General features: G+C 46.2%; 1 protein-coding gene across 2 annotated transcripts in view; it reads left to right on the top strand.

Moving 5' to 3' along the window:
• Positions 1 to 26,567, top strand: part of PRKCE (protein kinase C epsilon) — a 482,371-nt gene that overhangs the window by 326,998 nt on the left and 128,806 nt on the right. For both annotated transcript variants that reach the window (XM_032411054.1, XM_032411055.1), the window contains exons 8-10: positions 2,084 to 2,180; positions 5,078 to 5,274; positions 8,122 to 8,295. In XM_032411054.1, the coding sequence (XP_032266945.1) occupies positions 2,084 to 2,180; positions 5,078 to 5,274; positions 8,122 to 8,295 (468 nt within the window). The remainder of the gene's footprint in view (positions 1 to 2,083; positions 2,181 to 5,077; positions 5,275 to 8,121; positions 8,296 to 26,567) is intronic.

The raw sequence follows: 26,567 nt of genomic DNA, 5'->3' as shown, positions 1-26,567 counted from the left end.
AGGGATATTGTTAATGCCCCACCATGTGAAACATCTGGGCCTTTCTTTGGAGACCAAAGCCCCCTGGCTCTATCCGTGTGACATTCTGAATGTCAGTAGGAAGAGATCCATTTGCTAAGATGCTATTTTGGTAGTAAGTCAGGGCCCACAGATGTAAATAGAGCTCAAGGCATCCATAGCATTTTGTTTGAAGGTTCTTCTTGGCCTTGGCTTCCAGCCTAGAAAATGTAAAAGTCTTCAAAAGAGTAAGTTATGAGAAAATCAGAACCATTTTAACTGGGCAAGAAATCCTGTTGGGGGTGGGGGGGTGGACAGTGATCCTCATCACCTAGTATCAGGCATTCTCAAGCACTTACCAGAAAAGCAAGTCTGTCTCAGGGTGCTCTACAATTTTGACTCCTAAATGTTCTCCCTAAATTCTGCCCTGAAATACCTTCTGAAGGACTGTGTTTCCCTTCTCCTTTTAGAAACTGCCCGCGCCTTTTCCCTGGTGCATCTCAGAAGAGCTCTTTCCCTCGAATGGGGAGGTGTGGATTGTTTCCATCTTCTTAAACCCCTCCCTCTCCACCTTCCCAATAAGCAAAGCTGTTTTGCAAGGGTTGGGAAAAAAGAATTCTCTTCTCCCTGGTTGGTTAGCTATGAGATTTTGTGCTTCTGGGTGGCTCTTGGCTCTGTAAATCCCACTAGTGGAAACAGGACTTCAGTTATTGACCCAAGACATTGCAATTGCAAGCAGAATGTCAGCACCCAAGAATGCTAGGCTCCCACCAAAGAGGTGAGTTAAGCAAACACCCTGTCATGACAATGTTGGACACACACATTTATGAGCTCTAGGGAGAGCCCTTTGTGGGAGATGTGGCTTTTCTCCTTGCCAGAAGTAAATTGAGACAGAATCGTTAGTAATTGTCAGGAAACATTTAAGAGAAAATGCAATACACACCTGCCCTCTCCCCCCTATTTACACGGGCTGTAACACCAATAACCAGGCATCGTCTGTCTGTCTTAGATTTTGGGGAACCTCGTGGTAAGAAGCCAACATGGAGAAATTTGGGAAGAGACAGAGTTAAAGACTAGAGGATTCTGATGTTTTTATTGCTGGATTGCTTCTGGTGCAAAAGCTGGAAAAAGCCACGTGACCAAGTAGTAGCTCAACTTCGTGTGAGAGGAAGGGAGAGAAGTACCCTTGGTCAGAAGCTAAAAGGGCTTCTTTGCAAGAGTGTTAGGCTTGCTGGAGTGCTGCTTGTCTTCACGTTGCCCCTTGCAGGTGGTCCATTGTCCAGAGACGACATGTGCACACAGCTGGTAGATCAAGAGTAAAATAGAGCAAAACTCTGCATGACCGCTTAGTCCAAACCTCTGACTTTAATGGGAACTTAACACGGGTGTGCCAGCATCTCTGCCAGCAAACAGACTTCACGGGGGGGAGGGGGTTGTGTGCTCTATTAAAATTTGCCAACCAATATCAATACATCTAAAAATATTTATTGAGCTTCTACTAAAGGTATCATTTTGTGCAAGGCGCCAGGAGCAACACAAATACTGGCTAGAGTCTTACCTTCCAAGAGCCTGTAGTCTACCTGAGTAGAGAGCCCCACACAGTATCCACGTGCAGAGGCCATTAACTAAATACAGCTGAACAAGACGATGGATAAATGCCCAACAGGTGCTAGAGACAAACATCGAGTTGCTTTGGGTGCAGTAACTTGCGTTGCTTGCATAAGCGAGGGAGGTCTTGATGGAAGTGGGACAGTTGTGCTTGGGTAGAATGAAAACTGAGCAAATTGCAGTCTTTCTCTTTAAGTTTTTATTTTGATTCCAGTTAACATATAGTGTAATATTAGATCCTGGTGTACAGTGGAGTGACTCAGCACTTGCATACACGGCCCGGTGCAGTCTCTTGTCTTCCCTTTAACTGTCAAATGAAACTGAGCCTGCTTTCAGAACGTCCATTCAGAGAGTGCTACTGGGCAACAGGGACTCCTACAGCCCTCGCTCCATAAGTAGAGCGCCTCCACGCTCCTGACCTCGGGGCAGCCCCCACCCTCCCTTCTCACGCCTCCCCTCTTTCTCGCCCTCTCTCTAGCTCCTTGCCGGCGCCGAGTCCCCGCAGCCCACTTCTGGAAGCTCACCATCAGAGGAAGATCGATCCAAGTCAGCACCCACCTCCCCCTGTGACCAGGGTGAGGCCCTCGGATTTGCTTTGTTACCTCTGAGCAATGTCATCGGAAGGACTGAGGAGGTGGAGGCCTCTCCACCCTTGTTCCGCCCTTGTTAGCTGGAACAGGGGCGGCCCTGGAAGGGCTTCAGACACCCTCTCCCTACTGACTCCTTAGCTGCTCTTTCTCTCTGCAAGGCTGTCTTGAGGGACAGGCACTTAAAAAGCTGTACCTGCCTTAAACCCTGTCCAGGCCAGGGTAAGAGAGAAAGAGCAGGTGATGGTGTAGCTCTTTCTTTACCCTCGCCTCTTTCCTGGGTCCCAAATGTAGGAGAGTGCCCCAGGGCCTGTTCCCAGACCTGTCCTCCCATCCACCATGCCCCTCAGCTGAGTGCCACTTCCTTCCATCCTGACTCTGATCATCACCCCCAAAACCTGAGAGCAGGGCAAGAGTTGGGGGAGGGGGACCACCTCCTGCCGGTGGCCTGTGGATGGGCAGGGACAGGAGCATGGAGCTGGAGAACAGACCAGGAGAAGGGAGGAAGCCAGCTCTAGGCCTGACCGCTTCCTAAAGCTCAGGTTTCCTTTTTCCACATAAGAATATGCTTAACAAACAGAGTTTTAGAGGGGAGGGGGGAGGGGGGATGGGTTAGCCTGGTGATGGGTATTAAGGAGGGCACGTACTGCATGGAGCACTGGGTGTTATACGAAAACAATGGATCGTGGATCACGACATCAAAAACTAATGATGTATTGTATGGTGACTAACATAACAATAAAATTAAAAAAAAAAAAATATGCTTAACATAGTCGAAGTTTCCGAATTCCGCGGGCATCCCAGAATGCTGAGGGGAGACTAAGACATTTAAAACCTTCCCTTCCGGTGACCAGACATCCCTGGAAAGGGATGTACGCTTCTGCAGAGCGAGAATAATCATCATTGCGTGACAAGTGTGCCTTGATTTTCTGTAGCCTCTTTGTGTTCATTATCTTAATCTTAGGCTCACGCCGACTCTGTGGTTCTCCATCCCTGTCCCCATGTCACAGGCTGGGAAGTGGGAGATCAGGGAGTCGAAAAGTTCTGTCCAACGGTCTGGAACTAAGTCGGCAGTAAGGGCGAGACCATACCCCTCCTGGTTTCGGGACCCTGGTCTCAGAGGGTCATCACTGTGACCCACTTCGGCTTACCCAGGAGTAAATAAAACAGCTGCAGGGTGGTGTGTGCCTATCCTGAGGCCACAGAGTAATTGGTCTGAGTCGCTGTTCTTGCTGCTCTGATTAGCTTTCTGCATCTTTACACTCTGCTTCATTCCGAAAAAGATTTGACCCATTCATGAGTAATCCAGTGGTACGCAGGGGCCTCCAAACTAGTAGGTATTACCCTGCAACCTGTGTGGGTGTTTCCATGTGTCCCTTTTGAGTGCTGAGACCTCCTTTGAGAACTTCAGGGAGACAGTGTTATACAATAGATGCCCCCAGTAAGAGTGAAGTGGAACGTGGTTTCTAGGCCTGGCTGCCACCTGGCGGGATGTCGTGCCTGTGTTTGTCTCTGGTCAGTACAACGGTGTGGGCACGTTGGATGCAAAGACCCTCTTAGCAAGACACGGTATTGCCACAGGAGAGAGATAACACACAGTTTCTCTTCCTTCCACTGTGAGAAGACACAGAATGACATTTTCTTCAAGCTTTGGAATCCCTAAACACCCAAGTTCTGTTTTCCAAAATCCGTTTAGTAGTTTGCCTTGAAAACTGAGACTTTTAGCTGTTTGCTGAGACTAGAAGGTATACTGAGTAAGGAAAAAGTGCTAGGGAATGGCTGAATTGGCAAGGGGAGGGCCTGAGACTCAGGAGCCATCCTCAACCCTCCCTCCCCTCCACCCCGGCAGATCTAAGAAAGATCCAGATTCCTTGAGCAAGCTCTCATGAGCCTCCATCCTTCTGAAAAGACGCTGAAGATTTCTTTATGTCAAGCAGCACCTGGTCATCATGCCTCATTCTGATTCCCAAGGGTTGATAGTCTGTGTCCCCCTTCCATCAGCCCAGTTTTTGATGAGCATCTCTTAAAATCAGATTATGGTTGTGGTGCCCAGTTCTGCATTGAGAGGTGTGTGTGTCTTGGTGAATGAATAGCTAACAATAAAGCTTGCTCAAACAGGAAAGGTCAAAGGGCCATCCAGTGTTATCACCGCCGGGTAGTTTAGGTCACCTGCTCTGCAGGGGCACAAGACTGCCCCGTGGTTGTGAAACTGTACTGAGGAATCCCTGCCCCGTCTGAGATAAATTTGCAACATGTCACTCTCGGACAGCAATTCTTTAGTTAATGAGAAACCCGTGGCTCATTTTGTTGAATGACCTTGAGGGAGATGGATATTAGAATAAACGCAACAATAAGGCCAAGTAGAGTCCTTCAGAGGTTCAAGGCTTCCCGGTCCTAGCTTCTGATAGTTATATCACAGGTGATAACTGTGATGACAGTTCTCCATTTAACCACTCTTCTAATTTTCAAAGGGAACTTGAAGGGAGCCTGTTGTCTTTGAGACTCCACGGGGTTCCAGAGAAAGCCAGGATTCCTGCACTACACCTAGAATAACAGAACAGGCCACAGGCCAGAGGGGGCTTTCAGAGAGAGATTGGGCCGGGTTTCGGTGTAATCTGGAAGTGTCGGCCCTGGGGAGCTGTGTCCGCCTCCTCTTCGCATCCCTAGGCCCTGCTGTACATTAGGTGCCAGTGAAAGCTTGGAGAGCAAAGGGAGGAACCCGTGGAGGGATGCCAGGCTGGATCTGCTGCTATGAAGAATCCGAAGGCGGGCTGAGACCTCACGGTGCGGTTTGGGGGTGGGGGGTGTGGTCTGAGTGCTGAGTCCCGAGGCGAAGGGATCCTGGGGTATGCACTAATGTGAGCTCTTGTCACCCTTGGCCCTAGAAATAAAAGAACTTGAAAACAACATCCGGAAGGCCTTGTCTTTTGACACCCGCGGGGAGGAGCACCGCGTAGCAGGCGGCGACGGCCAGCAGGCGAGCCCCGGGGAGAACGGCGAAGTGCGGCAGGGCCAGGCCAAGCGCCTGGGTCTGGATGAGTTCACCTTCATCAAGGTGCTGGGCAAAGGCAGCTTTGGCAAGGTCTGTGGCGTGCGTGGGTACAACTGCTCACTTTCTCTGCCCCGTGGCGTTGCCTCATCTGTCCGATCTGAGTAAGATCAGGCTGTGAACATCTCAGCCTGGTCTTGTTGCGTCTTCCTTCCTTGTTCCGTGGAAATGGCCTGCGGCCAAGCAGGTGGGAGCCCGGGATCTGCTGCTCGTTCGCTGTGGGACTTCCAGCTAGTCACTTAACTTCTTTGGGACTCAGTTTTTCTCCTTTGTCAAATGGGGACACAGGCATCAAGTGAGGTCGTGGGTAAAAAAAAAAAAAAAAAAAAGGCACTTGGGAACGTTTAAATTGTTTTATGCGTGCTTGGCATCCCCATTCTCGGCGATACTAGCTAGCACTGCATTTCTTCCCTCCTTCAGAGATCCATCTGAAGTTCTGGCTGTAATTCATGACAGAGACTTTAAAAATGAACTCTGGTGGGGCGCCTGGGTGGCTCAGTCGTTAGGCGTCTGCCTTCGGCTCAGGTCATGATCCCAGGGTCCTGGGACTGAGCCCCGCATCTGGTTCCCTGCTCGGCGGGAAGCCTGCTTCTCCCTCTCCCACTCCCCCTGCTTGTGTTCCTGCTCTCGCTGTGTCTCTCTCTGTCAAATAAATAAAAAATGTTAAAAAAAAAAAAAAAAAAAAGGAAAGAAAATGAACTCTGGAATCTCTGCCCTCCGTGAACTTCGGGCTCTGAGCGAATCTGAGCATGTATTATTTGGAAAGTTAAATGCTATTTAACTGACTTTTCTGGCACTTACTAAGGGCTGTTTATCCTGCACATGTGGCAAGAGAATGAGAATAATCACCTCCTGGCTTGGATCTTGCCCTTGGTGCCGTTCTCCCTGTCCTGCCCCACACTGAGATAAGCACAGCCTTGCGGGGTGTATGTGCCCCGTGAAGCTTTCGGGGTGATCGGACTCCATTCTGGTGGCACAGTGACTTGGGGAAATAATCCCTGTTCATTTTAGAAAGAAGATGGAAGGGCAGAGGGCCCAGGATGCTGGCTAACCCTTCAGCTGAGATCCCTGATCATTCCCTTGCGCTCCGCAAAGATGGGAGTCCCTAGGAGGTGCCTTTCCACACCCTGCTCCTGGGCCCAGGCCCTGGGCCTGGCGGCTCCCAAGTCACGTGCCCTCACGTGTCCTGGGCTCTTGAAAGCAGCAGCCTGCAGATCAGCCACTTGCTGAGCCACAGAGCCGCTCTGCTGTTCCCTGAAGGGAATGGCTCTGGAAACCTCCAGGGCGTGGGCCTGCCTCCCAGCCCCTCACCTGCCCCATCTCATCCTGAGATCGCTGTAGGAGGAAGGTAACCCAAGGAGGAGCATACTTAAATGTAGAGGCTGAAGCAATCACATTCTTCAGAGACTGAGTAAATAAGAAGCTGGCCCCAGTGCCCTGGTCCAGGCGTAACTCGGGGATATGAGCAGGTTTAATTTTGAACAAGAGTCAAGGGAAACGAGCAGGCTCAGAGTTTCCAGATCTACTTACCGTATAGGCAGGATGGGAACTTGGATGACTCTGGAGCATTCAGGTTGTTTTTTAGGAAAAATCGCAGCCAGCATTTGAGCTACTTTTAAAGATTTTGCATTACTCGTCGGCGATGAAAGTTCCTCAGGTAGCACCCTGAATTCCTTTTTGAAGCTTCTGAGCTACCGATCTTGAGGCCTGGCAGCTCACCCTGGAATACTGGGCTTAGGAGATGGTTGTTTAAAAAGAGAAGGACTTGTCACATTGCGGAGAAATGCGTGCAAAAATATCAAACGATGGGAAAACTTGAAGCTCATAGAACTGTGAATTTGCTCTCTGGAGAAGGAATCACATTCCCAGCGTTAATGCTATAGAAGAACCATGAAGGCAAACATGACAGATTTAGCTACGTAAGGACAAGTGATCCTGTATGCTATAGAACAGAAAATCATAAAACAGGCTTAGACAAACCTCTGCAGAAAGCAAAGTGTTAGTATCATTATATACCAAACTCATACAGATTCATAAGAAAATAATATAAGACAGTAGATAGAACTAGACACAGTTATCTTGAATATGAAACTGACAGTTCACACAAATACAATTTAAGGAAAAATTTTTTTAAAAAGTTCCATTGCAGGTTAAAACAGCCTTGAGGTTATATTTCACACCTGTTATATGAGCAAAAACACTTTTTAAGTGAAAACACCCAATGTGGGTACACTGCCATGAAACTAGAGCATCTCTACATTCCTAGCAGCAGATTATTTTGTACATCCTTTTTGAAACTCAAGAAATGTGCAAAATATCTAACCTTATACTCTATTTCTAAGACTTTCTAGCTTAAGGATATGCCCCCCCCCAAAAGAAACAAAATGACATGTACAAAAATACTCAATCCAATTTATTTCTGTGATATTTAATAATTAGGTTTCACTTAAGTGTGTAATACGAGGTAAATGGTTAAATAAATTGTAATAGGTTTACTTCAATTGAGTATAAGCAACCCTGATAATGATGGTGACAATGTAGATGATAAATCCTAATTAATGTCAGTTAAAAAATATTATTTGTGCAATACTATAATTGCAAGTATGACAAATGTATATGTATGTATGAATAATTCTTTCACAGATGTGTGTTGAACTTTTTTCTTTGCTTAGGTCCTGTGCTAGAGATGAAACATAAATAAATGAATTATAGTAGCTATATTAGGATGGGTGGTTTTTCTAAACATTTTTTAATGTTGTTATAGTATTTAAAATGAAAGAAAAAAGAAGTTAGTTTTTAAAGCCTTTGGTATTGACTTGTGTTTTTTCTTTTGATTCCATGTGTGTATAGATTGATGGGAGTGGTTTGGGTTCATTGCAGGTCATGTTGGCAGAGCTGAAAGGCAAAGATGAAGTATATGCTGTGAAGGTCTTAAAGAAGGATGTCATCCTCCAGGATGATGATGTGGACTGCACGATGACGGAGAAGAGGATTTTGGCGCTGGCGCGGAAACACCCGTACCTAACCCAACTCTACTGCTGCTTTCAGACCAAGGTATGGCTAAGAAGAAAATGGTGGGCCGCCATCTTGGGGTAGTGCTGTATGATGGGATGGCATCTTGATGTCAGATAAAAAAAAAAAAATCAATTATAGACCCTCTACATTCTTTTCTCATAGGCCTTGTAAAGTGGAATGGATTTTACCCTTGAAAAGATCAGGGTATATTTGAACAGCATCCTCTTTTTTTAAGGGCATGGAATTTTCCATTCAAGGTTGTGCTTGTGGAGGGATGAGAGGGCAATAGAACTCTTTGCAGAGGTAGCTGGACAAAGCCAAATGCCTAAACCCAGTATTTGCTCCTTGGAAAAACCAACAGGCGTGGTTAGTCCTTGCTCCTAACTTTCTATCACTAGGCAAATCACTTAAGTTCCCTGTTGCCTTCAGGTCAGATAAAAAGGAGTGAAGGCCGCCCTAACCACTTCTGACTTGTATAATGTCATAGGAGGCAAAGGCTGTGGGCAAGTGCTTACAATGCCCTGGCAAAATACAAATATAAGGTGGTGTTTTAAATTTACCGTGTAGGAGCCTGGGAACCAGAAGGTGGCAGTAAAGAAACGAAAATAATCTGTAACAGCATTATGGAGTCTGACCTATGAGTATCATAACTGATTTTTTTAACTTATTCTTAGTAAAGAAGAGAAATGCCAACATTCTTCATGAAGCTCGTATTTTATTACCCCTTTTTGGAGAAAAAAGAAAGTTAAAGTCGTTGAGGATGCCCTATGGGTCTGTAGCCCTTAGCTTCTTGCGAAGGCACAGGCGGCTTCACCCGAAACTCCTCCCTGTGCCCATGTGGAGCCCAGACAGTTAAGGGCGCCATCTTGGAGAGACGATCCCTTGCCCCTTGGCATCCTCCCACCTCTACGTCACTGTGATGACATTCTTCCACTTTGAATTCAATAATTACTCATTTGGTCATTTGGCAAAATTTTATTTTATTATATTTGATTGAATTCTTCCAGTGTGCGAGGTGTGGAGATATAGTGGTAAGCAAGGCCCAGTCTCTGACCTCAGGGACTTTACAGTCTCTTTGGTATACTGTTTCTCAAAGGGTATTTCTCTGAACTTTCATCACTTGAGAAACTCTAAGCATAAAGGACTCTGTAGCCCACGGTTTGGGAAATTGCCATCTGACCTCCTTTAGACTGTCTCGCGACATACACTTGCTTATCGAAGTCCCTGAGGAGAACTGCAATGGGACAAAAAAATCACCTTTATTTAATCTAGTATTTTCTAATTATTTGTTCTCAAGCTCCATCCATACCACTACCTACTCCACACTGAGAAACGGTGATCTACTGGCATTTTTCCTATCCCTCCGATCTTGGAGAATCTCAGGAGAATAAGAAATACCTTCTGAAAATCTGGAAATCCCTTTTCCGAACAAGTACATGACCCATTGGCAATCCTTGTTTTGGACATGTTTTATGGAATGCCTAGTATTTGTGGGTCTATGCATGTATGTGCACATACACAGAGCCCAACATGAGAAAAGAGAATCATATAGTCAATGTTCTTTTCTCTACTTTTTGCTCCATTGAGAAAATCAGATTTCAGAGGAGTAGAAGTCTTTTGCCCATAAGATACTCTGTTTTGGCCAAGACGGACTTGGCATCTGGTTTCTGGAACTCCCAGTCCACTGGACCTTGCCCTGATACCACACTGATATGCTCTCTTGCCTGACCCAGAACAGTGTCCCCTCTGTTGGGGGAGCTTTCCCCCTCTTTCCCTACCCCTAACGGGTAGCCATCTCTTCCACTATCTGTCATGGTTTCCTGGGTAGGGATCCACACAGGTGTTTTTTTCTTTGGACACATTGCCAAGAGGCCCAATGTCCTTGGGGAGCCACAGTGGAGGGTCAGCTTTCCTACACCTCTTGGTGAACGAGTGAGAGAATGAATATCTTCCATGTCAGCAGTGTTCTCCTCTGTATATTGTAGAACATCAAGGCTAAGCTTCCTCATTGTATGGCAGCTTTTGGAGCACAAAATGGTGTTGAGTAACACCATGGATTTCCTTTATGACAGAACAATAACCAAACTGACATGGAGATTAGGATCTGGGTGGCTGAAGAGTGGGGTTGGGGAGAGAAGGGACTTTAGTAGTTCAGAGATTTACCTCATTCTTTTTCTCAGGCTGGTATCAGATAGCCACAGTTACAGGAGTGACTTTGCCCCACTTCTGCCATACCACCATTGTTTGGGAGAACAGTAGCACACCCCACTTTACACAACAGGTGTATGTTCATCTAACTTGTCAAAAGGGAATCCTATTTCAACCTCACCGAAGGACCTTAGCTTACTAATGAAAGCAATCTTAGGAAGAATCATTTTCTAAACCCGCAACATCTAGAAAATGTGACTTTTCCTATCACAACCAGTAGTCATGGTTTTAAAGAGTAGTTATTATTCATTCATCTAACTATGAGGTAGGTGCTGGCTCTGGGCTTATCAGCAAAAAAATGGAGGGGTTTGCTCCCTAAGCGATGGTGAGTTATACTCCTTCTGTAAGCAAACGGCAGCAAAGAGCATGGTGTGGGGTGTTCAAACCAGGAGACTCAGAGGAGAGGTGCTCTTGGAGTTTGGAGTAGGGTGAGAGCTCAAGCCAGGCTTTGAGGAGGGGAGGGTTGGGCCACGGTCGGGACTGGGAACGGGAGCCAGGCTCAGTCCCCATAGCTCCGTCCTGCTTTAGTTTCGCTTTTCCTGAAAAGAAAGGACAATTCCTCTGAGTTACCCTGAACCTGGTTTCAACTAAGACTCTAATACACAGTTAAGGAATGTGAGATCTGATTGCAGGCCTATTAAGATTTCTTTCACTCTTGTTTTATTCTGACACACAAAGCAGCAATAACGTTAAGTCGGGTTTAATTATTTTTAGGTGAGGCTTTGTTTTTCAGTGTATAGGAAGAAAGGGCCCCCATGGAAACACGCTTTGAGAACTTCCTGATGGTTTGCACATAGCTTCAGGCCACGCACTACACGGGTGGCCTGACAGGACTTAGATGTGTGTAACATGTGGGTGCCTGTCTGGTGTGGTGACCACTGGGGATGACTGTGTAAATCCATTGGTGCCAGTCATGATGTCAAGTCATGAATTAGGTCTGGTCTCCACAGCCTGCTGTGAAGATACGGTTCAAGGGTGATTGATTTGGCCTTTTCTATGCCTACTGACTACTTGCCGTTGGTTCATGTACCCTGATCGTTCTCCAAGGGATCTGGAAAGAAGAAAAGCAAATGACAATGCCTGAACAACAGCAGGAAGGAGAGGAAGAGTGGAGGGTGTTTGGGAGATGATGAGCAAAATTCCTGCACCTGTGAGATCTGATGATTTGTAGAGAGAAGATGGAAATACAGTCAACCCTAGGCCCACACGGGTTCGAACTGGCCCCTTACATGCGGGTTATTTTCGAAATAGTACAAGACTGTAAACATATCTCCTTTGCTTCACGGTTTTCTTAATGACATTTTCTTTCCTCTATCTCACTTTATTGTAAGAATACAGTATATAAAACATGGAATCTACAAAATATGTTAATCGACTATGTTCTCAGTAAGGCTTCTGTTCAACAGTAGACTATTGGTAAAGCTTTGGGGGGAGTCAAAAGTTATATGGGGATTTTTGACCATGCGGGGGCTTGGTTTCCCATCTGCCGCGTTGTTCAAGGGTATACCGTGCTGTTAACCCACTTCCTTGGGCCGGGCACCCTGCTAGTCTCTACAGGTTATGGGCTTAGTCAAAGTCAGGGCTTAGGGGGAGGAGCGACTTCAGGAACTGCCTTTTCAGGCTTCTCCCTCACCCACAGAAATCTAGGGATGGGAGAGCCACTGAGTGATGGGCTTGTTTTTGCTTTTGTTTTTGTTTTTGTAGTTAAAGGAAAAAAAATTCTCAGGCATTTTTAGATTCTGTGTACGATCCCCATTGTGAAATCACCACTTCCGACTGGATCCCATAAAATTTGTCTTGAGTAATTTCATCCATGATTTTTTCCTCTTTAAAAATATTAATCTCTACCTCGTCGCCCCCATCCCCCACCCTTTGGCATTTCCCGCCAGGCCTGGGAAGCTAGCTCCTGGAGGGCTCTGCCTCTCTCAGCTGCCGTAAAGGAAACAGAGGGTGAACTCCTAGAGAATCTCCCTTGGCCAGCCTCCCTTGCTGCCCTGGGGGAAATGCAGAATGGAAAAATCCTTAAAAAGCAACTGGAGACATTTTTCAAATGAGTTTTAATAAGCTGTGTGAGTGTGGGGTGAGAACTGCGGAGAAGGAGTGTTGACAATGGTAGGGGAAAAATTACAGTTGCAAGGAACCTTGATGTTTATTTTGATCATTGACTCTGTAGGACAGCAAGCACAAAAGCAGAAAACAAAGTAAAAAATTTGGCCACTGGTAGATTTTTTTTTTTTTTTGAAAGAGATGACTGTCAGATTAAGTCGAAAAAGAGCCAAGAAACCATTGAATGAAGTATGTCTCCTACTAGATAGAGCCTGCAGTCTGAAGCGGCCGGATGTGGAAGGGGCTGGAGGGGTTTTGATTGGGTCTGGTGACTCACAAAAGGAGATTGATACGTTTAGCACCATGAGTTGGTCTGTGGGTCAGGCAGCCACCTGGAAATCAAGATGCTATCAAATCAAACTAGTTGGTGGGGGGAGGGTAAACGCTATGCTCTTGAGGAGGGATGGTCTGAGGCCTGTGGAGGGCTGGTGAGGATTGAGAGAGAGGGAGAGATGGCGAGAGAGGGAGAGAGAAATAGCACGTGTGTGTGTGTGTGTGTGTGTGTGTGTGTGTGTGTGTGTATGTATGGTAGGATGTGTCTGTGTGTGGACCAGCCAGGCATGCCCCAGCCAGTTAGAGGAGATAAGAGTTTCCATAATCAAGCAAGGCTTCATGGAGCAGAAGGATCTGACTCAGGTCTTGAAGCATACCAGGATGCCTTCTGCCTGATGAAACAAAAGGTAATAGAGTTAATTAATGCTCACATGCCCCCAGGACAGAGAGGTATGCATGTTGGCTCTTAATCTATGATGCTTCTGCCTCTTTGCCTCTAAGGAAACCTTGCATTTGATAGGGACAGGACAGTTGCTTTTAAAAATACCTTCACTTCTGTTAGCCACTGCACATGTTCCTAAACATCTCGGGGAGGCAAGGGTGGTCACTTGTCTTTTTCAGGTGGGAAGCTGAGGCCCAGCAAGGCCTTACCACTTGACTGTAATAGAATTCAGATTGGAATCCATTGGTCGAGATTCCCCGACAGCCCTTGCTCACACATTATTCTGTCTGCTTCTCTGAGCTCCTTCCTGCTGTTCAGATTCTCTACTTCAGATAGCCTCATCTCTAAACCCCTCTCCCTAGTCTCCATTTGCTGTCACACATTGCTGTCAGAGAAAGGGTCTGAAGATGATAGCCCTGTTTTACTTGGACTCCGTGAGATTGAAATAAAAACAAACAAACAAAAACAATGCCCCCTAAGCTGGCAAGTGTAGCAGGATCCATCAAACTGTTTCTGGAAATGTGTCTGCTTTCTGGAAGTACAAGAGAGAAGGGAGGAGAAACAGGACATGGGCACAGGAATTATGGATCTTTCTCTACTTAATGGGGTCATATCCTGACAAAACCATCGTCCGTTGAATATATCCTATGCCGAAAATGCACTGAATACCCCTAACCTACCAAACATGATAAGCTTAGCCCAACCGACCTTAAATGTGCTCAGAAAGCTCACGTTAGCCTACGGTTGGGCAAAGTCACTTGACACAAAGCCTATTTTACAGTAAACTGGTGAATATCTCCTGTGACTGACTGAATACTGTACTAAAGTGGGAAAACAGAATGTTTGTATGCATCCAGATTGGTTGTAAGTGCACAGGTTGTTGGCCCTCACGATCTGACTGACACGTCTGACTGGGAACTGGGCGGGACTCACTGCCCCAGCTCAAGAGAGTACTGCATATCACTAGCCTGGGAAAAGGGCAAAATTTGAAGTACGGTTTCTACTGAATGTGTATTGCTTTCACATCATTGTAAATTAAAAAAAAAAAAAAAATCCTAAATTGAACCATCGGAAGTCAGGGACCGTCCGTATATTCAAAATGGGCTGGAGTAGGATGAGGTCCTCACACTTGTCCGCTCGGCCATCACTTAGGGAGCACCCACTGTGTACCACGCCATGGGCGTCGAGGTGCCGTGCTACCTGCCGAGGGAGCTCATGGTGAACAAGGTAGTTACGTTTCCCGACCTCGTGGAACTTGAAGCCTCACTGGAACATGTTCATGACACCACAGTGTGGAAAGTGCTAGCCTGCATCTCCTGCCCAGAACTCATTGCTTTGTTTTCTTTCAGAAACTGCTGTCCTTGGCTTTTAAAAACATAATATTTTATTATCACAAAGAATTTTTTCTCAATTGTAGAAAATTTGGAAAATTTGGTAAAGAAGAGGTCAAGAAAATAAGAATGATTCTAATGACCAGTCACATTTTGATGTATTTCGAGTTTAAAAGGACTTATCTGTTTATACATCTGTATTTATAAACTTGGTATCATGCTCTACATGATGAACAGTTTCATCAGGGGATACAGTGTAACTGTTCCTGCTATCACTAAATATTCTTCAGTCAAATGATTTCTGAGGTCACTACCATACGTGAGGGCCTCTTGTAGAAAAACGCTGCGTTTGGGGTTTGCAGGTCACCAGTCCGTGCTTGGCTCCCTGCGGAGCTGATGTTAGCGCTGAGTGAGCCGGAAGGCACTGCAGGGATGGCTTTGCCTCTCTGTTTCTCTCTCTCTGTAACATCAGCTTGAGTACAAATTGTAAATCATCTATTTGACGTCGACACTTGGCAGAAGAGATTTACACTCCTTTGACTTTCTATACATATGTATACATGTTCGTCTAGTAAATACTCTTCACCACCAGGGAATGTACTTGTGCATTCTCCTAAATTATTTGCATATTATTCTTTTTTCCTTTCTTTAGAACGGGAGAGCGGGGGTATGGCAGAGGGAGAGCGAGAGAGAGAATCTTAAGCAGGCTCCACACCCAGCATGGAGCCCAAAGCAGGGCTCGATCTCACGATCCTGAGATCATGACCTGAGCCGAAATCCAGAGTCAGACGCTTAACCGACTGAGCCACCCAGGCGCCCCTATTTGCATGTTCCTCTAAGCTGTAGGTTTCGAAGTCGGTTTTATGGAGGTGCTGTGTGTGTGTGTGTGTGTGTGTGTGTGCATGCACGCACGTGCACATGCGTCTGGACACACGGACCCTGGACGTGCTGTGGCAAGAGCACCTTCACTCTCCTCCTCCTGCTCCATTGGGAGCAACCCCACTTTTAACTGCTTCACACGGTAGTATTCCAAGTAAGATATCATTTGAAGAAAGAATTTCATCTAAAACAAAAAACAAAAAAACAAAAAAACCCCGCAGTTTAAAACCACTGTACGTTCCGAGAGTCTGGAGGAAATCGTGGTGATTTTTACCTTCCCGTATATAATGTGATGTGTGTAGACAGCAGCTGTGCCTAAAGGCTTCCATTACAGATGTCCTTTCATTGTTAAAACGGGCACATTCCTGAGAGGTAGAGATGGAATTTTTGGAAGCAGATTCTCTCTCGTATTCTCTGTGAGTGCTGCCTCTAAATTGGTTGAATGAGTAATGGAAGTGTTTGGAGAAAACAGTACTGCGAAGCATGTGTATAAAACACTTTGGCTCACTGGGGATGGTTTCCCACCAGGGAGAAGGATTGAGAGAGAGAGCGAGCGAGAGCGATAGAGGGAAGTAGATAGAACGTGAGTAGGATATGACACTCGTGCAATGATGAGAAAGTCGGTCAGGAGGGTCTGTACCGGCAGCTTACCTGCTGCCATTGGCAGAGAGCAGGGAGCGCAACTCTTCTGTTCAAGGGGAGGAGATATAATAGACATCACTTAGCACCTGGGAATAAAGGTGGTCTGTGATGAGAAGGGGAGAGGCTCCTACTTAAGGAGCACCTTCTATGTGGCAAGCCTCGTGCAAGAACCAACATAATAAATCTTACACAAGCTTCATGGGGCGTGGTGCTGGTGCCACATCTGTGGGCAGAGGAGGAAGAGGTCAGGGTGCTCAGCAGCTTGGCCGGGCTCACACAGCTAGCTAAGGGCCAGAGCTGGGACTCGGACCAGCGGTCCCCACCCTCGCCTCCTGGGGGTGAGAAGGGCTGCTGGGGAGGAGGGTGGAGGGCTCAGGTGCCCTGTGGGGAGTCGCTGGGTGGAGGTGAGGAGCAGAGCACAGGGAGCTGCAGGGAAGGAGAGGTTTGCAGGCACAATCCTCCAGAGTAGGGAGAGCGATGACCATGCTGGAGCAGGAGGCCTGCAGTGGGAAGGCGTGAGAAAGACCCTTTTGGGAGGAGATTCTGGCTGCGCTGTGGAGTTCTTACAATGCCAGCAAGGAGTTTGGGCTTATTCTGGAGAGAAAGTGTTCCTTGGAGGTCTTATAGGAAGTGAGGATTTGAAAGCACAGTGTGGCAGCTCTGTGGGGCATGGATGAAAGGGAGAAAGGTACAGCAGAGGTACTGGGAAGGAGGCTGTTTCAGTAACCCCCATGTGTCCAGAGGCAGTGGGAGAGAGCTTCTGAAGGAAGAATCACCACAGGCCATTTGATGTCCCCTGTGCATCTAGAAAGGCTGGCCTGCTTGTGAAGGAAGTAGAGGGTGCCATTTGATACTCTAGAAAATATGGATGGGGTAACCCTGGGCTGATGAGAAACGTGGACTTAGATCGCTGCCCGTCAGGTTCAGTGACCTGCACCGTTCCCAGATGTCCTTTGCTCACAGTCCAATGGGTACACAAGGATCAAATTTAAATAAAAAGTTTTATCTTAAAACCTAACACCAGAGGTCCAAGCCCTCAAACCTATTCACCAAACAAAGCCAGTTTCCTCAATGGTTGACGTCAGACCTCCTGCCTCTGTCCAACACCATCTGTTGGGTTTCAGGATTTACTTTTTTTTTTTTTTAGTGTGTCTATTTTTAGATTCATATTGAATTTTGATAGTGGACTGATGTTGTTTTCCATACAGGGCGTTTTGTAGATGCCAGTCTATTGAGATTACTTAGCTTAAGCAATAGGCTTTCCTCACATAACCTGACCTTTTGTTCCAATGATCTCAGATGCTTCAGATGGCCCTGCTTGGCCCTTAATGCTTTGACTTTGAGATCTTGCCAAGTGGTGGGTATGTCCCGTTCAGCTCTTTGTGTGTGTTTGGGCCCTGTTGATTTGTAGGGACAATGGGATCTAGGAAAGAAGGCACTGTGAGTCAGGAAACTCTGGTTCTTGCTCTGGTTCTGCCACTGAAGCTTACTCTGGGGTATTTCTCATGGCATCGATTTCCTTACTCATAGTAAAAGCTGGGGGAGGACACACAGATGGGGATAGACAACGTGATCTACAAGATTCTAAAGATCTCTGAAAATGTGACTCACTGGGAACCATACACAGGACCCTTCCAGACTTGCTTGTTGCTAATGTGAGTGAGAGAAAAACAAGGGTGAAATCAGTGAACAGGGCTTCTATTTAGTGTTTCTTTTTCAAAGCTCGATTCAGTAAACACTTCCTTCTACCTTGATCAGAGCCTTTATGTTCACAAGGCTATCCTTCTACATCAGGGTTCCAAATTCAGACATACTCTCAATGACTAATGGTCACACATCAGAAGAACTACCAGGAGATATTACAGTTGTCCCTCTAAAGCATAGCACAGTTTCTAGCACACAGCAGGCATAATAAATTTTAGCTTCTGTCATATTCAGTTATCAATTTCAATATCCTTTACAAAGACAGATGCCAAACTGGACAAAGAGCTTTGTCGTGCTTCACTTGCCTATAAGGATGACCTCTCCTGACCAGTTGGCCAACTGTTCATGAAACCAAGTTGAAAAACCATTGTTGGTAAATTTGACCCCCGGGCACACTAGCTCCATGGAGAGAAAATGCATATTACCTATCCCCTAACCTGAGCCCAGATTGTCCTTGACTATAACTATGGCCCATTCTCTTAATTCACCTAGTTCTCTCACAAGTACATCAGGAGGGAGACCTTCAAGTAAGAGATGACTGAGAGCCATCCTTTTAGAAGAAGTCTATGTTCAGCTATAAGATGAATGCTCTGTTTTATCCTTTTTCTTAATTATTAAATCTTAATGGTAAAATATAATACATTTAGAAGTGTAACTAGTTAATGTGTGAGGAACATGCCTTTGGTTGTGTGTCCCTGGGAGTTAGGTAGTTCATCCTTCTGACTGCCCAACCCATAGCTCGAACTAGGTCACCGTGAAGGTGGCTTCTGCAGAGCTCCTCTAAATGCTTTGTTTCATCCACAAGATTCTAGGGAAGCTTTGCTGGACCCTTTGTCTCCTTCCTGTCACTGAGGTGGTGGGCAGAGGGGGTCACATATTGGGGCTGGCTCCCCAGTGTGGTTCCAGTAAAGAACATCTTGGACCCAACTGAACATCTTGGACCCAACTGCCCTTCTGATGGTTTGTCTTTGGAGGCTGCTATTGTCTGAGAAAGGGGGGCGGGGGTCATTTAGGTGGGCTAGTCATCACCTTCCATTTCAGGGCCGTCCTTGGCTTAATAATGACAATCATAGCAAAAATTTCTATAAGACTCATATTCTAGGTTCAGCTTCAAACATTTTATGTATGTTAACTCATTTAATTTTCAAATCAACCCTCTGAGGTAGGCCTCTTATCCCAAAGACAGGTCACACAGCTGGAAGTGGCAGAGCCTGGATTTGATTCAAACTCACTTGGCTTCTAGAAACTTCATTTTGTCTGAATATCCAGGGGAGATTAGGCTTTTGAGGATGGAGAAACACAAACCAAACTCCCAAAGACCAAGGTGTAAATAAAATGGCAGTTGGCTGATTTAGGGTTAGGTGACTACTCACCTCTGTTGCCCAGGGCACCCTGGAATAACTCTTGGGGGGGTGGTATTTTAGGCAATCTGATTTGTATTGGGAGAGCAATGGAAGGAAAAACAGACCCTCTTCTTCCTGTTACAAGAACTTTTTTTGCGGAGGTGATAGGAAGTTGAAACATCTACTTTTGACCCCCATCAGGGCATTTTGTTTTCTCATGATGTTCCAGGGAGAGTACTAGCAGGGATCACAGAATTCTGTCATTCAGCCCAGGGTGTGACAGCAGGTACAAATTAACTCCTTTGTTGGGTCAATATGATATTTACTTGGGATTCATCAGCAGTATGTAATCCATTTTATCAGCAACACTCATGTACAGGTTGCTAGGGAACTAAGCTCATTACCCAGCCCTGGCTCTCAGAGCGGAGATGCCTGGCTCTAAGCCTTGATTTGGGCCTGGCTGACTGATAGCTACACGAGTGGTAATGGGGTTTGAGGTCTTCCTTGGTCCTCTAGAAGGAGCATGGAGGGTGCAATATGGTAAGAGTCTGAGAAGGGAGTGGTTGGGGAAAATGGTGTCTTTGTTCTTAGCATTTCTTCCACTATTTATCCAGCCCACACCCATTTTGTTTTGTTTTGTTTTGGTTTTCAGATCATAGGTTAAATCCAACCCCCTTTATCAAGTCCTAATTTATGAAGGTTTCCTAGATTCACCAAAGTGAACACTAGAAACACAGAAACACAACCACATGAAGCACGTTGCTGTTAGTGTGGCAATAATTCCCTAGTCTAATTCACTCTGACTTTTTTCCTTTGGGGGAATTTATTAGAGATACGGGAAGCATTTCTTGATGTACATAAACTGGAAATGAACCACACAAAGAAGGACAAGCAAGTCCACTAAAAGAAAACTTGAAAATAAAATCTGACTTTTTAAGAAAAAAATATATATATAATATATATATGTTTAGGTGTGATTGTTCACCTTACAAAAGCCAACTCCTTTTTTTTTTTAATTTTATTTTATTATGTTATGTTAGTCACCATACAATACATCATTAATTTTTGATGTGGTGATCCACGATTCATTGTTTTCGTATAACACCCAGTACTCCATGCAGTACATGCCCTCCTTAATACCCATCACTGGTCTAACCCGTCCCCCCACCCCCTCCCCTCTGAAACAAACCCCAGTTTGCTTCCCAGAGTCCATAGTCTCTCATGGTTCATCTCTCCCTCTGATTTCCCCCTGTTCATTTTTCCCTTCCTTCTCCTAATGTCCTCCATGCTATTCCTTATGTTCCACAAATAAGTGAAACCATATGATAATTGACTTTCTCTGCTTGACTTATTTCACTTAGCATAATCTCCTCCAGTCCCGTCCATGCTGCTGTAAAAGTTGGGTATTCATCCTTTCTGATGTCTGAGTAATATTCCATTGTATATACAGACTACATCTTCTTTATCCATTCATCTATTGAAGGGCATCTCGGCTCTTTCCACAGTTTGGCTATTGTGGACATTGCTGCTATGAACATTGGGGTGCATATGGCCCTTCTTTTCACTACATCTGTGTCTTTGGGGTAAATACCTGGGAGTGCAATTGCTGGGTCATAGGGTAGCTCTATTTTTAATTTTTTGAGGCACCTCCACACTGTTTTCCAAAGTGGCTGTACCAACTTGCATTCCCACTAACAGTGTAAGAGGGTTCCCCTTTCTCCAAAACCTCTCCAACATTTGTTGTTTCTTGCCCTGTCCATTTTTGCCATTCTGACTGGTGTAAGGTGGTATCTCAATGTGGTTTTGATTTGAATTTCCCTGATGGCTAATGATGATGAACATTTTTTCATGTGTCTGTTAGCCATTTGTATGTCTTCTTTGGGGAAGTGTCTGTTCATGTCTTCTGTCCATTTTTTGACTTATTATTTGTTTTTTGGGTGTTGAGTTTGAGAAGTTCTTTATAGATCTTGGATACCAGCCCTTTATCTGTAGTGTCATTTGCAAATATCTTCTCCCATTCTGTGGGTTGCCTCTTTGTTTTCTTGACTGTTTCCTTTGCTGGGGCAGTAGGCACACTCCTGCACACGGGAGGGTCAGTCCTCTCACATGTGAAGGACTTCGTCACGGGAGGAAGAGCCGTGGATCCCATTTCCGTCAGGAGCGCAGTGGTGAGAGCCCATCTGCTTCAATGAGATGGGCTCTGTGCGCTCATGTCGTTCTGTGACAAGGAACGAACTCGTCTGAGGTATATGTAAAGAGCTTTAAAAATGATGACTATCTAGTAAGTGCTGTCAATATGCCAGTTGCTTTTATTTTTGGCTTCTAGAAAACCTCGTCTGAGACCAGTCTGGATGTTTATGTCATTCAGGTCCTCCCATCCAGCTGCACGTCCCCCCACCCCCCTCAGTGTTGATCTCTGCAGGTTAGGTTTAAACCACATTAATGGGGGGGGAGATCAGCCCCTGGTGTTGGGAACTGGAGAGAGCCTGGCGTGCTGGTACCAGGTCAATACAGGAAGGCAGTGTCTTGTATATGCCGCAGGATGGAACAAATTGGGTCCTCCCCCAAACTGAAAAAAAGATACATAGATGCTTGTGTCTCAAAAACTGTGTGATGCCTGTGCATCTATATCCCCAGAAGGATGGATTCTGTTCAGCTCTTTGAGTTCCTGGTTAATGCCTGAATCGTGAAGACACTAAGTTCAGCATAAAATACAGACATTCTGATGCTTTGTAGAAAATGGTGTGAACAGTTTGCAGGATTATGCGAGTAAAAAGCCCATTCAATCCAAATGGGCATTTTTGCGGGCGGAAAAAAATACAGTTAGAGGGCTTTGAGAACACCTACACAAATTGTTCAAAGGTTACGGGAAAGACATGAAACTTAAAATCCTATTCCATAAAAGGGACATTTAGACTTCATCGGTAAGGAAGGGCAAGAATAGGAGCGTGAACCATTGGACAAAACCAGAAAGAAACACAGAATGTGCAAAAATATTAAGAATTTGGTACTTGGTGGGGGAAAGCCTCCTTTTGGAAGAGGGTATCATTTGGAAGGCCTGAATGCATTCCTTTGATGTTTGAATCTACCAAAAAATGTCATTTTGCTGTAAGGGAATTATATTTGAATTGAAAAGGTGAGGAACTGGCCACAGCTTAAGTAAGTGTGGCAGGCGGTTCACATGCAAGGGTATAGGAATAGAATGAATCGATTCAGTTGCTGTGTCATTGATATTGCAGGGAGAATGTTTGAGGGATGCTTTATAAGGGTGCTTTTAAAAGACAATGAGTGAGCCTCCCCCCCCCTTAAGAATGGAGACCCGAGCTATAAGAGCTGGTGATTAAAAGGGGAGGACATGCAGACAGAAGATGCAAGTCCCAGAAAGACACATGTAGCATGCTGCATTTACAGAAAGTCCCCCAAACAGAAAAAAACCCAATATATTCTTCAGAGAGACACGCACAGTGATGAAACCATAAAAAAAACAAACAAGGCAGTGGTTACCCTTACCCCTGGAGGGGGAGGGAGGGGCAAGCTCCTGGCAGAGAGGTTTAAAGGGGCTGCTGAGGACCAGCAAACATTTTCTATTTGTCAGGATGCGTCATGGCTAAAAGGGGGTTTGTTTTATTTGGTTATTCTTTAAGATACATCTACTTTATGTATCCTTCTGTAGGTATATTTTATAATGGAAGGGGGGAAGGGTAGAACACGATCATGAAAGTATCCAAACTACCATAGATGTTAGCATTTTAAATGATAATATCCCCTCCTCCCCCCAGAAAAATTCTCCCTGTAGTAAGAACTGAGCTTGAGGACAATGTCTGCATATCATTATTTTGCCACCATAGTCTTGATTTTCCTGTTGTCTTTGGCAGAGAGGTCTGTCTCAAGGACAGGAAGTGTGGCAGCTGATCACATGGTCAGTTTAGCTGGAAGGATAAAGCACAGTCCCTGTCTCCTTCCCAAGACCAAGGCCAAGATGGGGCTGAAACCTCGGGGTTATGCCAGGTGGAATGCTGGCCCGTGTTTAGCCCAGCCTGGGGACGCACGGGCCGAGAATTCTTAAGAGGTACCCTAGCCAAGCCTTGCCCTTTCGGCATGCAGCTCTGATTAGGGGAGAAATCTCTCCTAGTTTCCACAACTTCGGCGTTTCTCAGCATTTTTTTAAACCATGTTTTGCAGCTAAGAAGATGTAGTCAAACATTTCATTCGGCACTTTATATTGTGAAAACCGGAGACCTCTTTCCATTTTCCATCAACAAAATTTTGTGATAAATTAACTCTGCTTGGATGCTGTGTATGTGCATGTTCTTCCTGGATTCTGACACATCTTCTGTGGAGGCCCATGCCCCTTCCTGGGTCACCCTCCCCTGTGCCTACCATCGGTTTTCAAGTAGCTTTCCTCACTGCCGTCACCAGCAGCAAACATTTACAGAATGTTTTCTAGAAGCCAAAAATAAAAGCAACTGGCATTTTGACAGCACTTACTAGATACCCATTATTTTTAAAGCTCTTTACATATACCGATTGATAATGCTTGCAGGGGACCTATGAGGTAGGTCTCCTGAGATCCAGAAAGACCTTTCCCCAATAGTACACAGTCCATAAGTGGTAGAACTGGGATTTGAACCCAGGCAGTCCCCACTCCTTTGTCTGTGTGCTCACCATTCCACCATGCAGCCTCAGGTCATATGCCAACAACTTTATAGGTGTGAGTTACCCTAACCACACCTCTGACGCTTTCCCGTTTCCCCATTTTACAAATAAGCATACTGAGATGCAGGTTTGAACAGCGGAGGGAGCCACGAAAGTGGCTTGGAGATAGGACCTTTGAGGATCTTGTTTGTTCATTACTCCCCACCCCCATTCCTTCACCCCCACTACTGACAACCCTCCGCCCCCCCTTCTCGGGGGAATGAGAGTCCTCCCTGCCTCTCCCTCCCCCCAGTTCTGGGGTGAGGGACTCCTGTGACAGGAGGAAAGCAGAGCCTGGAGCGAGGGCATGAGCAAGCCTGTTCATGTGTTGCTAATTGCTCGAACATCATGGAAAGGAGTTTGTCTTATTATGGGTTTTTTGTGGGAAAGCTTTTCATACAATGTTGGCTGACTCCTGAGCCTCAAAGTAAACAACTACATCATCCTGTACAGAGAGCGTCAGGAAAAAGGAAACTGCAAGAAAATGTCAGACTCCTCCGGCTCACTTGGCTCACTCTCTCTTCTTTTTTTTTTTTTTTTTTAAAGATTTTATTTTATTTATTTGACAGAGAGAGAGAGAGACAGCTAGAGAGGGAACACAAGCAGGCAGAGTGGGAGGGGGAGAAGCAGGCTCCTGGCCGAGCAGGGAGCCCGATGCGGGGCTCGATCCCAGGACCCTGGGATCATGACCTGAGCCGAAGGCAGACGCTTAACGACTGAGCCACCCAGGCGCCCCCTCTCTCTTCTTTTTTTTTTTTTTTTTTTTTTAAAGATTTTTTATTTATTTATTTTTTGAGAGAGAATGAGAGACAGAGAGCACGAGAGGGAAGAGGGTCAGAGGGAGAAGCAGACCCCCTGCTGAGCAGGGAGCCCGATGTGGGACTCGATCCCGGGACTCCAGGATCACGACCTGAGCTGAAGGCAGTCGCTTAACCAACTGAGCCACCCAGGCGCCCTCTCTTCTTTTTTTAAATATAAGTGGGGGAAATTATGTTTAGGGGGATTTGCTGGGGTCCTTGTCACAGAAGGCTTCGCGAATAATGACCCCCTTCCCAAGCTGCGTATTTGAGTCAGTGTTTCCCATGCCGTGTGTTCTTCTCAGCACCCTGCCTGTGATGTCAGGAGGAAAGTCCACCCACAAAGCATGGCTAGGAGATCCTGTAAGCCCATTAGGAAGTTAAGGCCTTCCCATCAGGGACTGGTGAAAAGTCCTCACTTACAAAACCTCTGGGTGGTTGAGGGGGGTGACCAAGTTGACCATTCTTTGTGATCCTCATATCCTGGGGGGTAGGGGGAGATGGGCATGTTCACTTCTGTCTTCCATCTAAGAACGTGGACCATATTCTAGGCATCCCCCACGTACTTGGAGAGGGTAAGGACATACTCAAACACAGCAGACCTGCCAAAAAAACAACCTCATTTTCTCACCAGTCCCTCAGCCATAAATCTCCTGTGGATGGATGATGTCCACGTCCTTTACACCCACACAAGGACTCTCCGGAGGGCCTTTCTGGTTGCCTAATCAGACTTTGGCTTTTCCTGTCATCCCAGGGCCCCTGAGGGACTGCGGTATTGGGTAGTGGGGGGTGGAGGGGAAGGGAACTAAGAGGGTCAGAAGGCACAATTGTCACAATGCCCCGTGGGCTTTTCCAGCCATGCACCAAACCTGGAGCTTCTCTCGCATCTGTGTTCCTTCTGAAAAGCAGTGGCATCCTCCGGAGGTGACTGGGGGATTTAACAAGATGTCAAGTCATGGCTACCTTTAGGATCATTGAAATGTGTGTGTGGTAGGGTTGCCGCCAGGCCGACACTTTTCTGCAGCGGACTATAACTATGCTCCAGCAAAAAGGAATTGTCCCCTAAAGTGACTGTACCCACTTCCCACTTTCTCCTACTCCTGCGTGATGCGAGATAGTCCCTGTCTTCCTGTCCCACAGACTCTAGGCTCCTTGCCATCTTTGTCATCCATGGAATCCATTTCTTCTCCCCGAAAATAGTTTTCATTTTGTGTTTCCTCTTCTGATAGATGGGAGCCTCTCCGGGGTGTGTATCTTGCACTCATTCTGTATCCATCACTCGTTACCTGTAGGGCATCCTGTGTTTGAGCTGCCTCCTTGTGAATGACAGGAGTAACAGTGTTCCCCCCAAAGGGCTGCCATGAGAATTGCGCGGGGACGCATATGGCCTTTAGCACAGTGCCTGGCAGGTGCATGCAGCCAGCGCCTCGGCTGCTTTGCAGAGTCCTTTGTTGGCTACGTCACCTCCATTTACCTTCGGCGGACCTCTGAGATAGGTAGGGCAGTGGCATATTTTCCTTTGAGAGATGAGGAAACCGGCCTGTGAATCAGTGAGGGGTCTTCTCAAGGGCTCATCGTTCACGAAGAGCTGGGGCTGGAACAGAGATGTTTCCGCGCCTGCTCAGTGCTCCTCCTCCTGGCAACATGCATCTTGGGGGCAGTGGGGAGAGAGCACAGCCTTTGCCTACGGAATGAGCCTCAGCACCTGGCTTCTGCCTACCCCTCTGCTCTCAGAATGGACGTGAGTTTGCTGGCAAGACTTGCCCTCGTTATGGTCAAGCCTCCTCCTTACCCCCCAGCCTTCTGGAAACTTCCCCTCTGCTGTCCTCCAGCAGTAGGATTTGTTCAAGCTTACCATGTATTTTTCTTGCATCTCAGTTATCCCAGAAAG

Source organism: Phoca vitulina, unplaced genomic scaffold (genome assembly GCF_004348235.1).
Source record: "Phoca vitulina isolate PV1807 unplaced genomic scaffold, GSC_HSeal_1.0 scaffold12, whole genome shotgun sequence".
NCBI classification, from domain to species: Eukaryota; Metazoa; Chordata; class Mammalia; order Carnivora; family Phocidae; genus Phoca; species Phoca vitulina.
The sequence above is the reverse complement of the archived record's forward strand: the minus strand, read 5'-3'. Positions and strand labels throughout refer to the sequence as shown.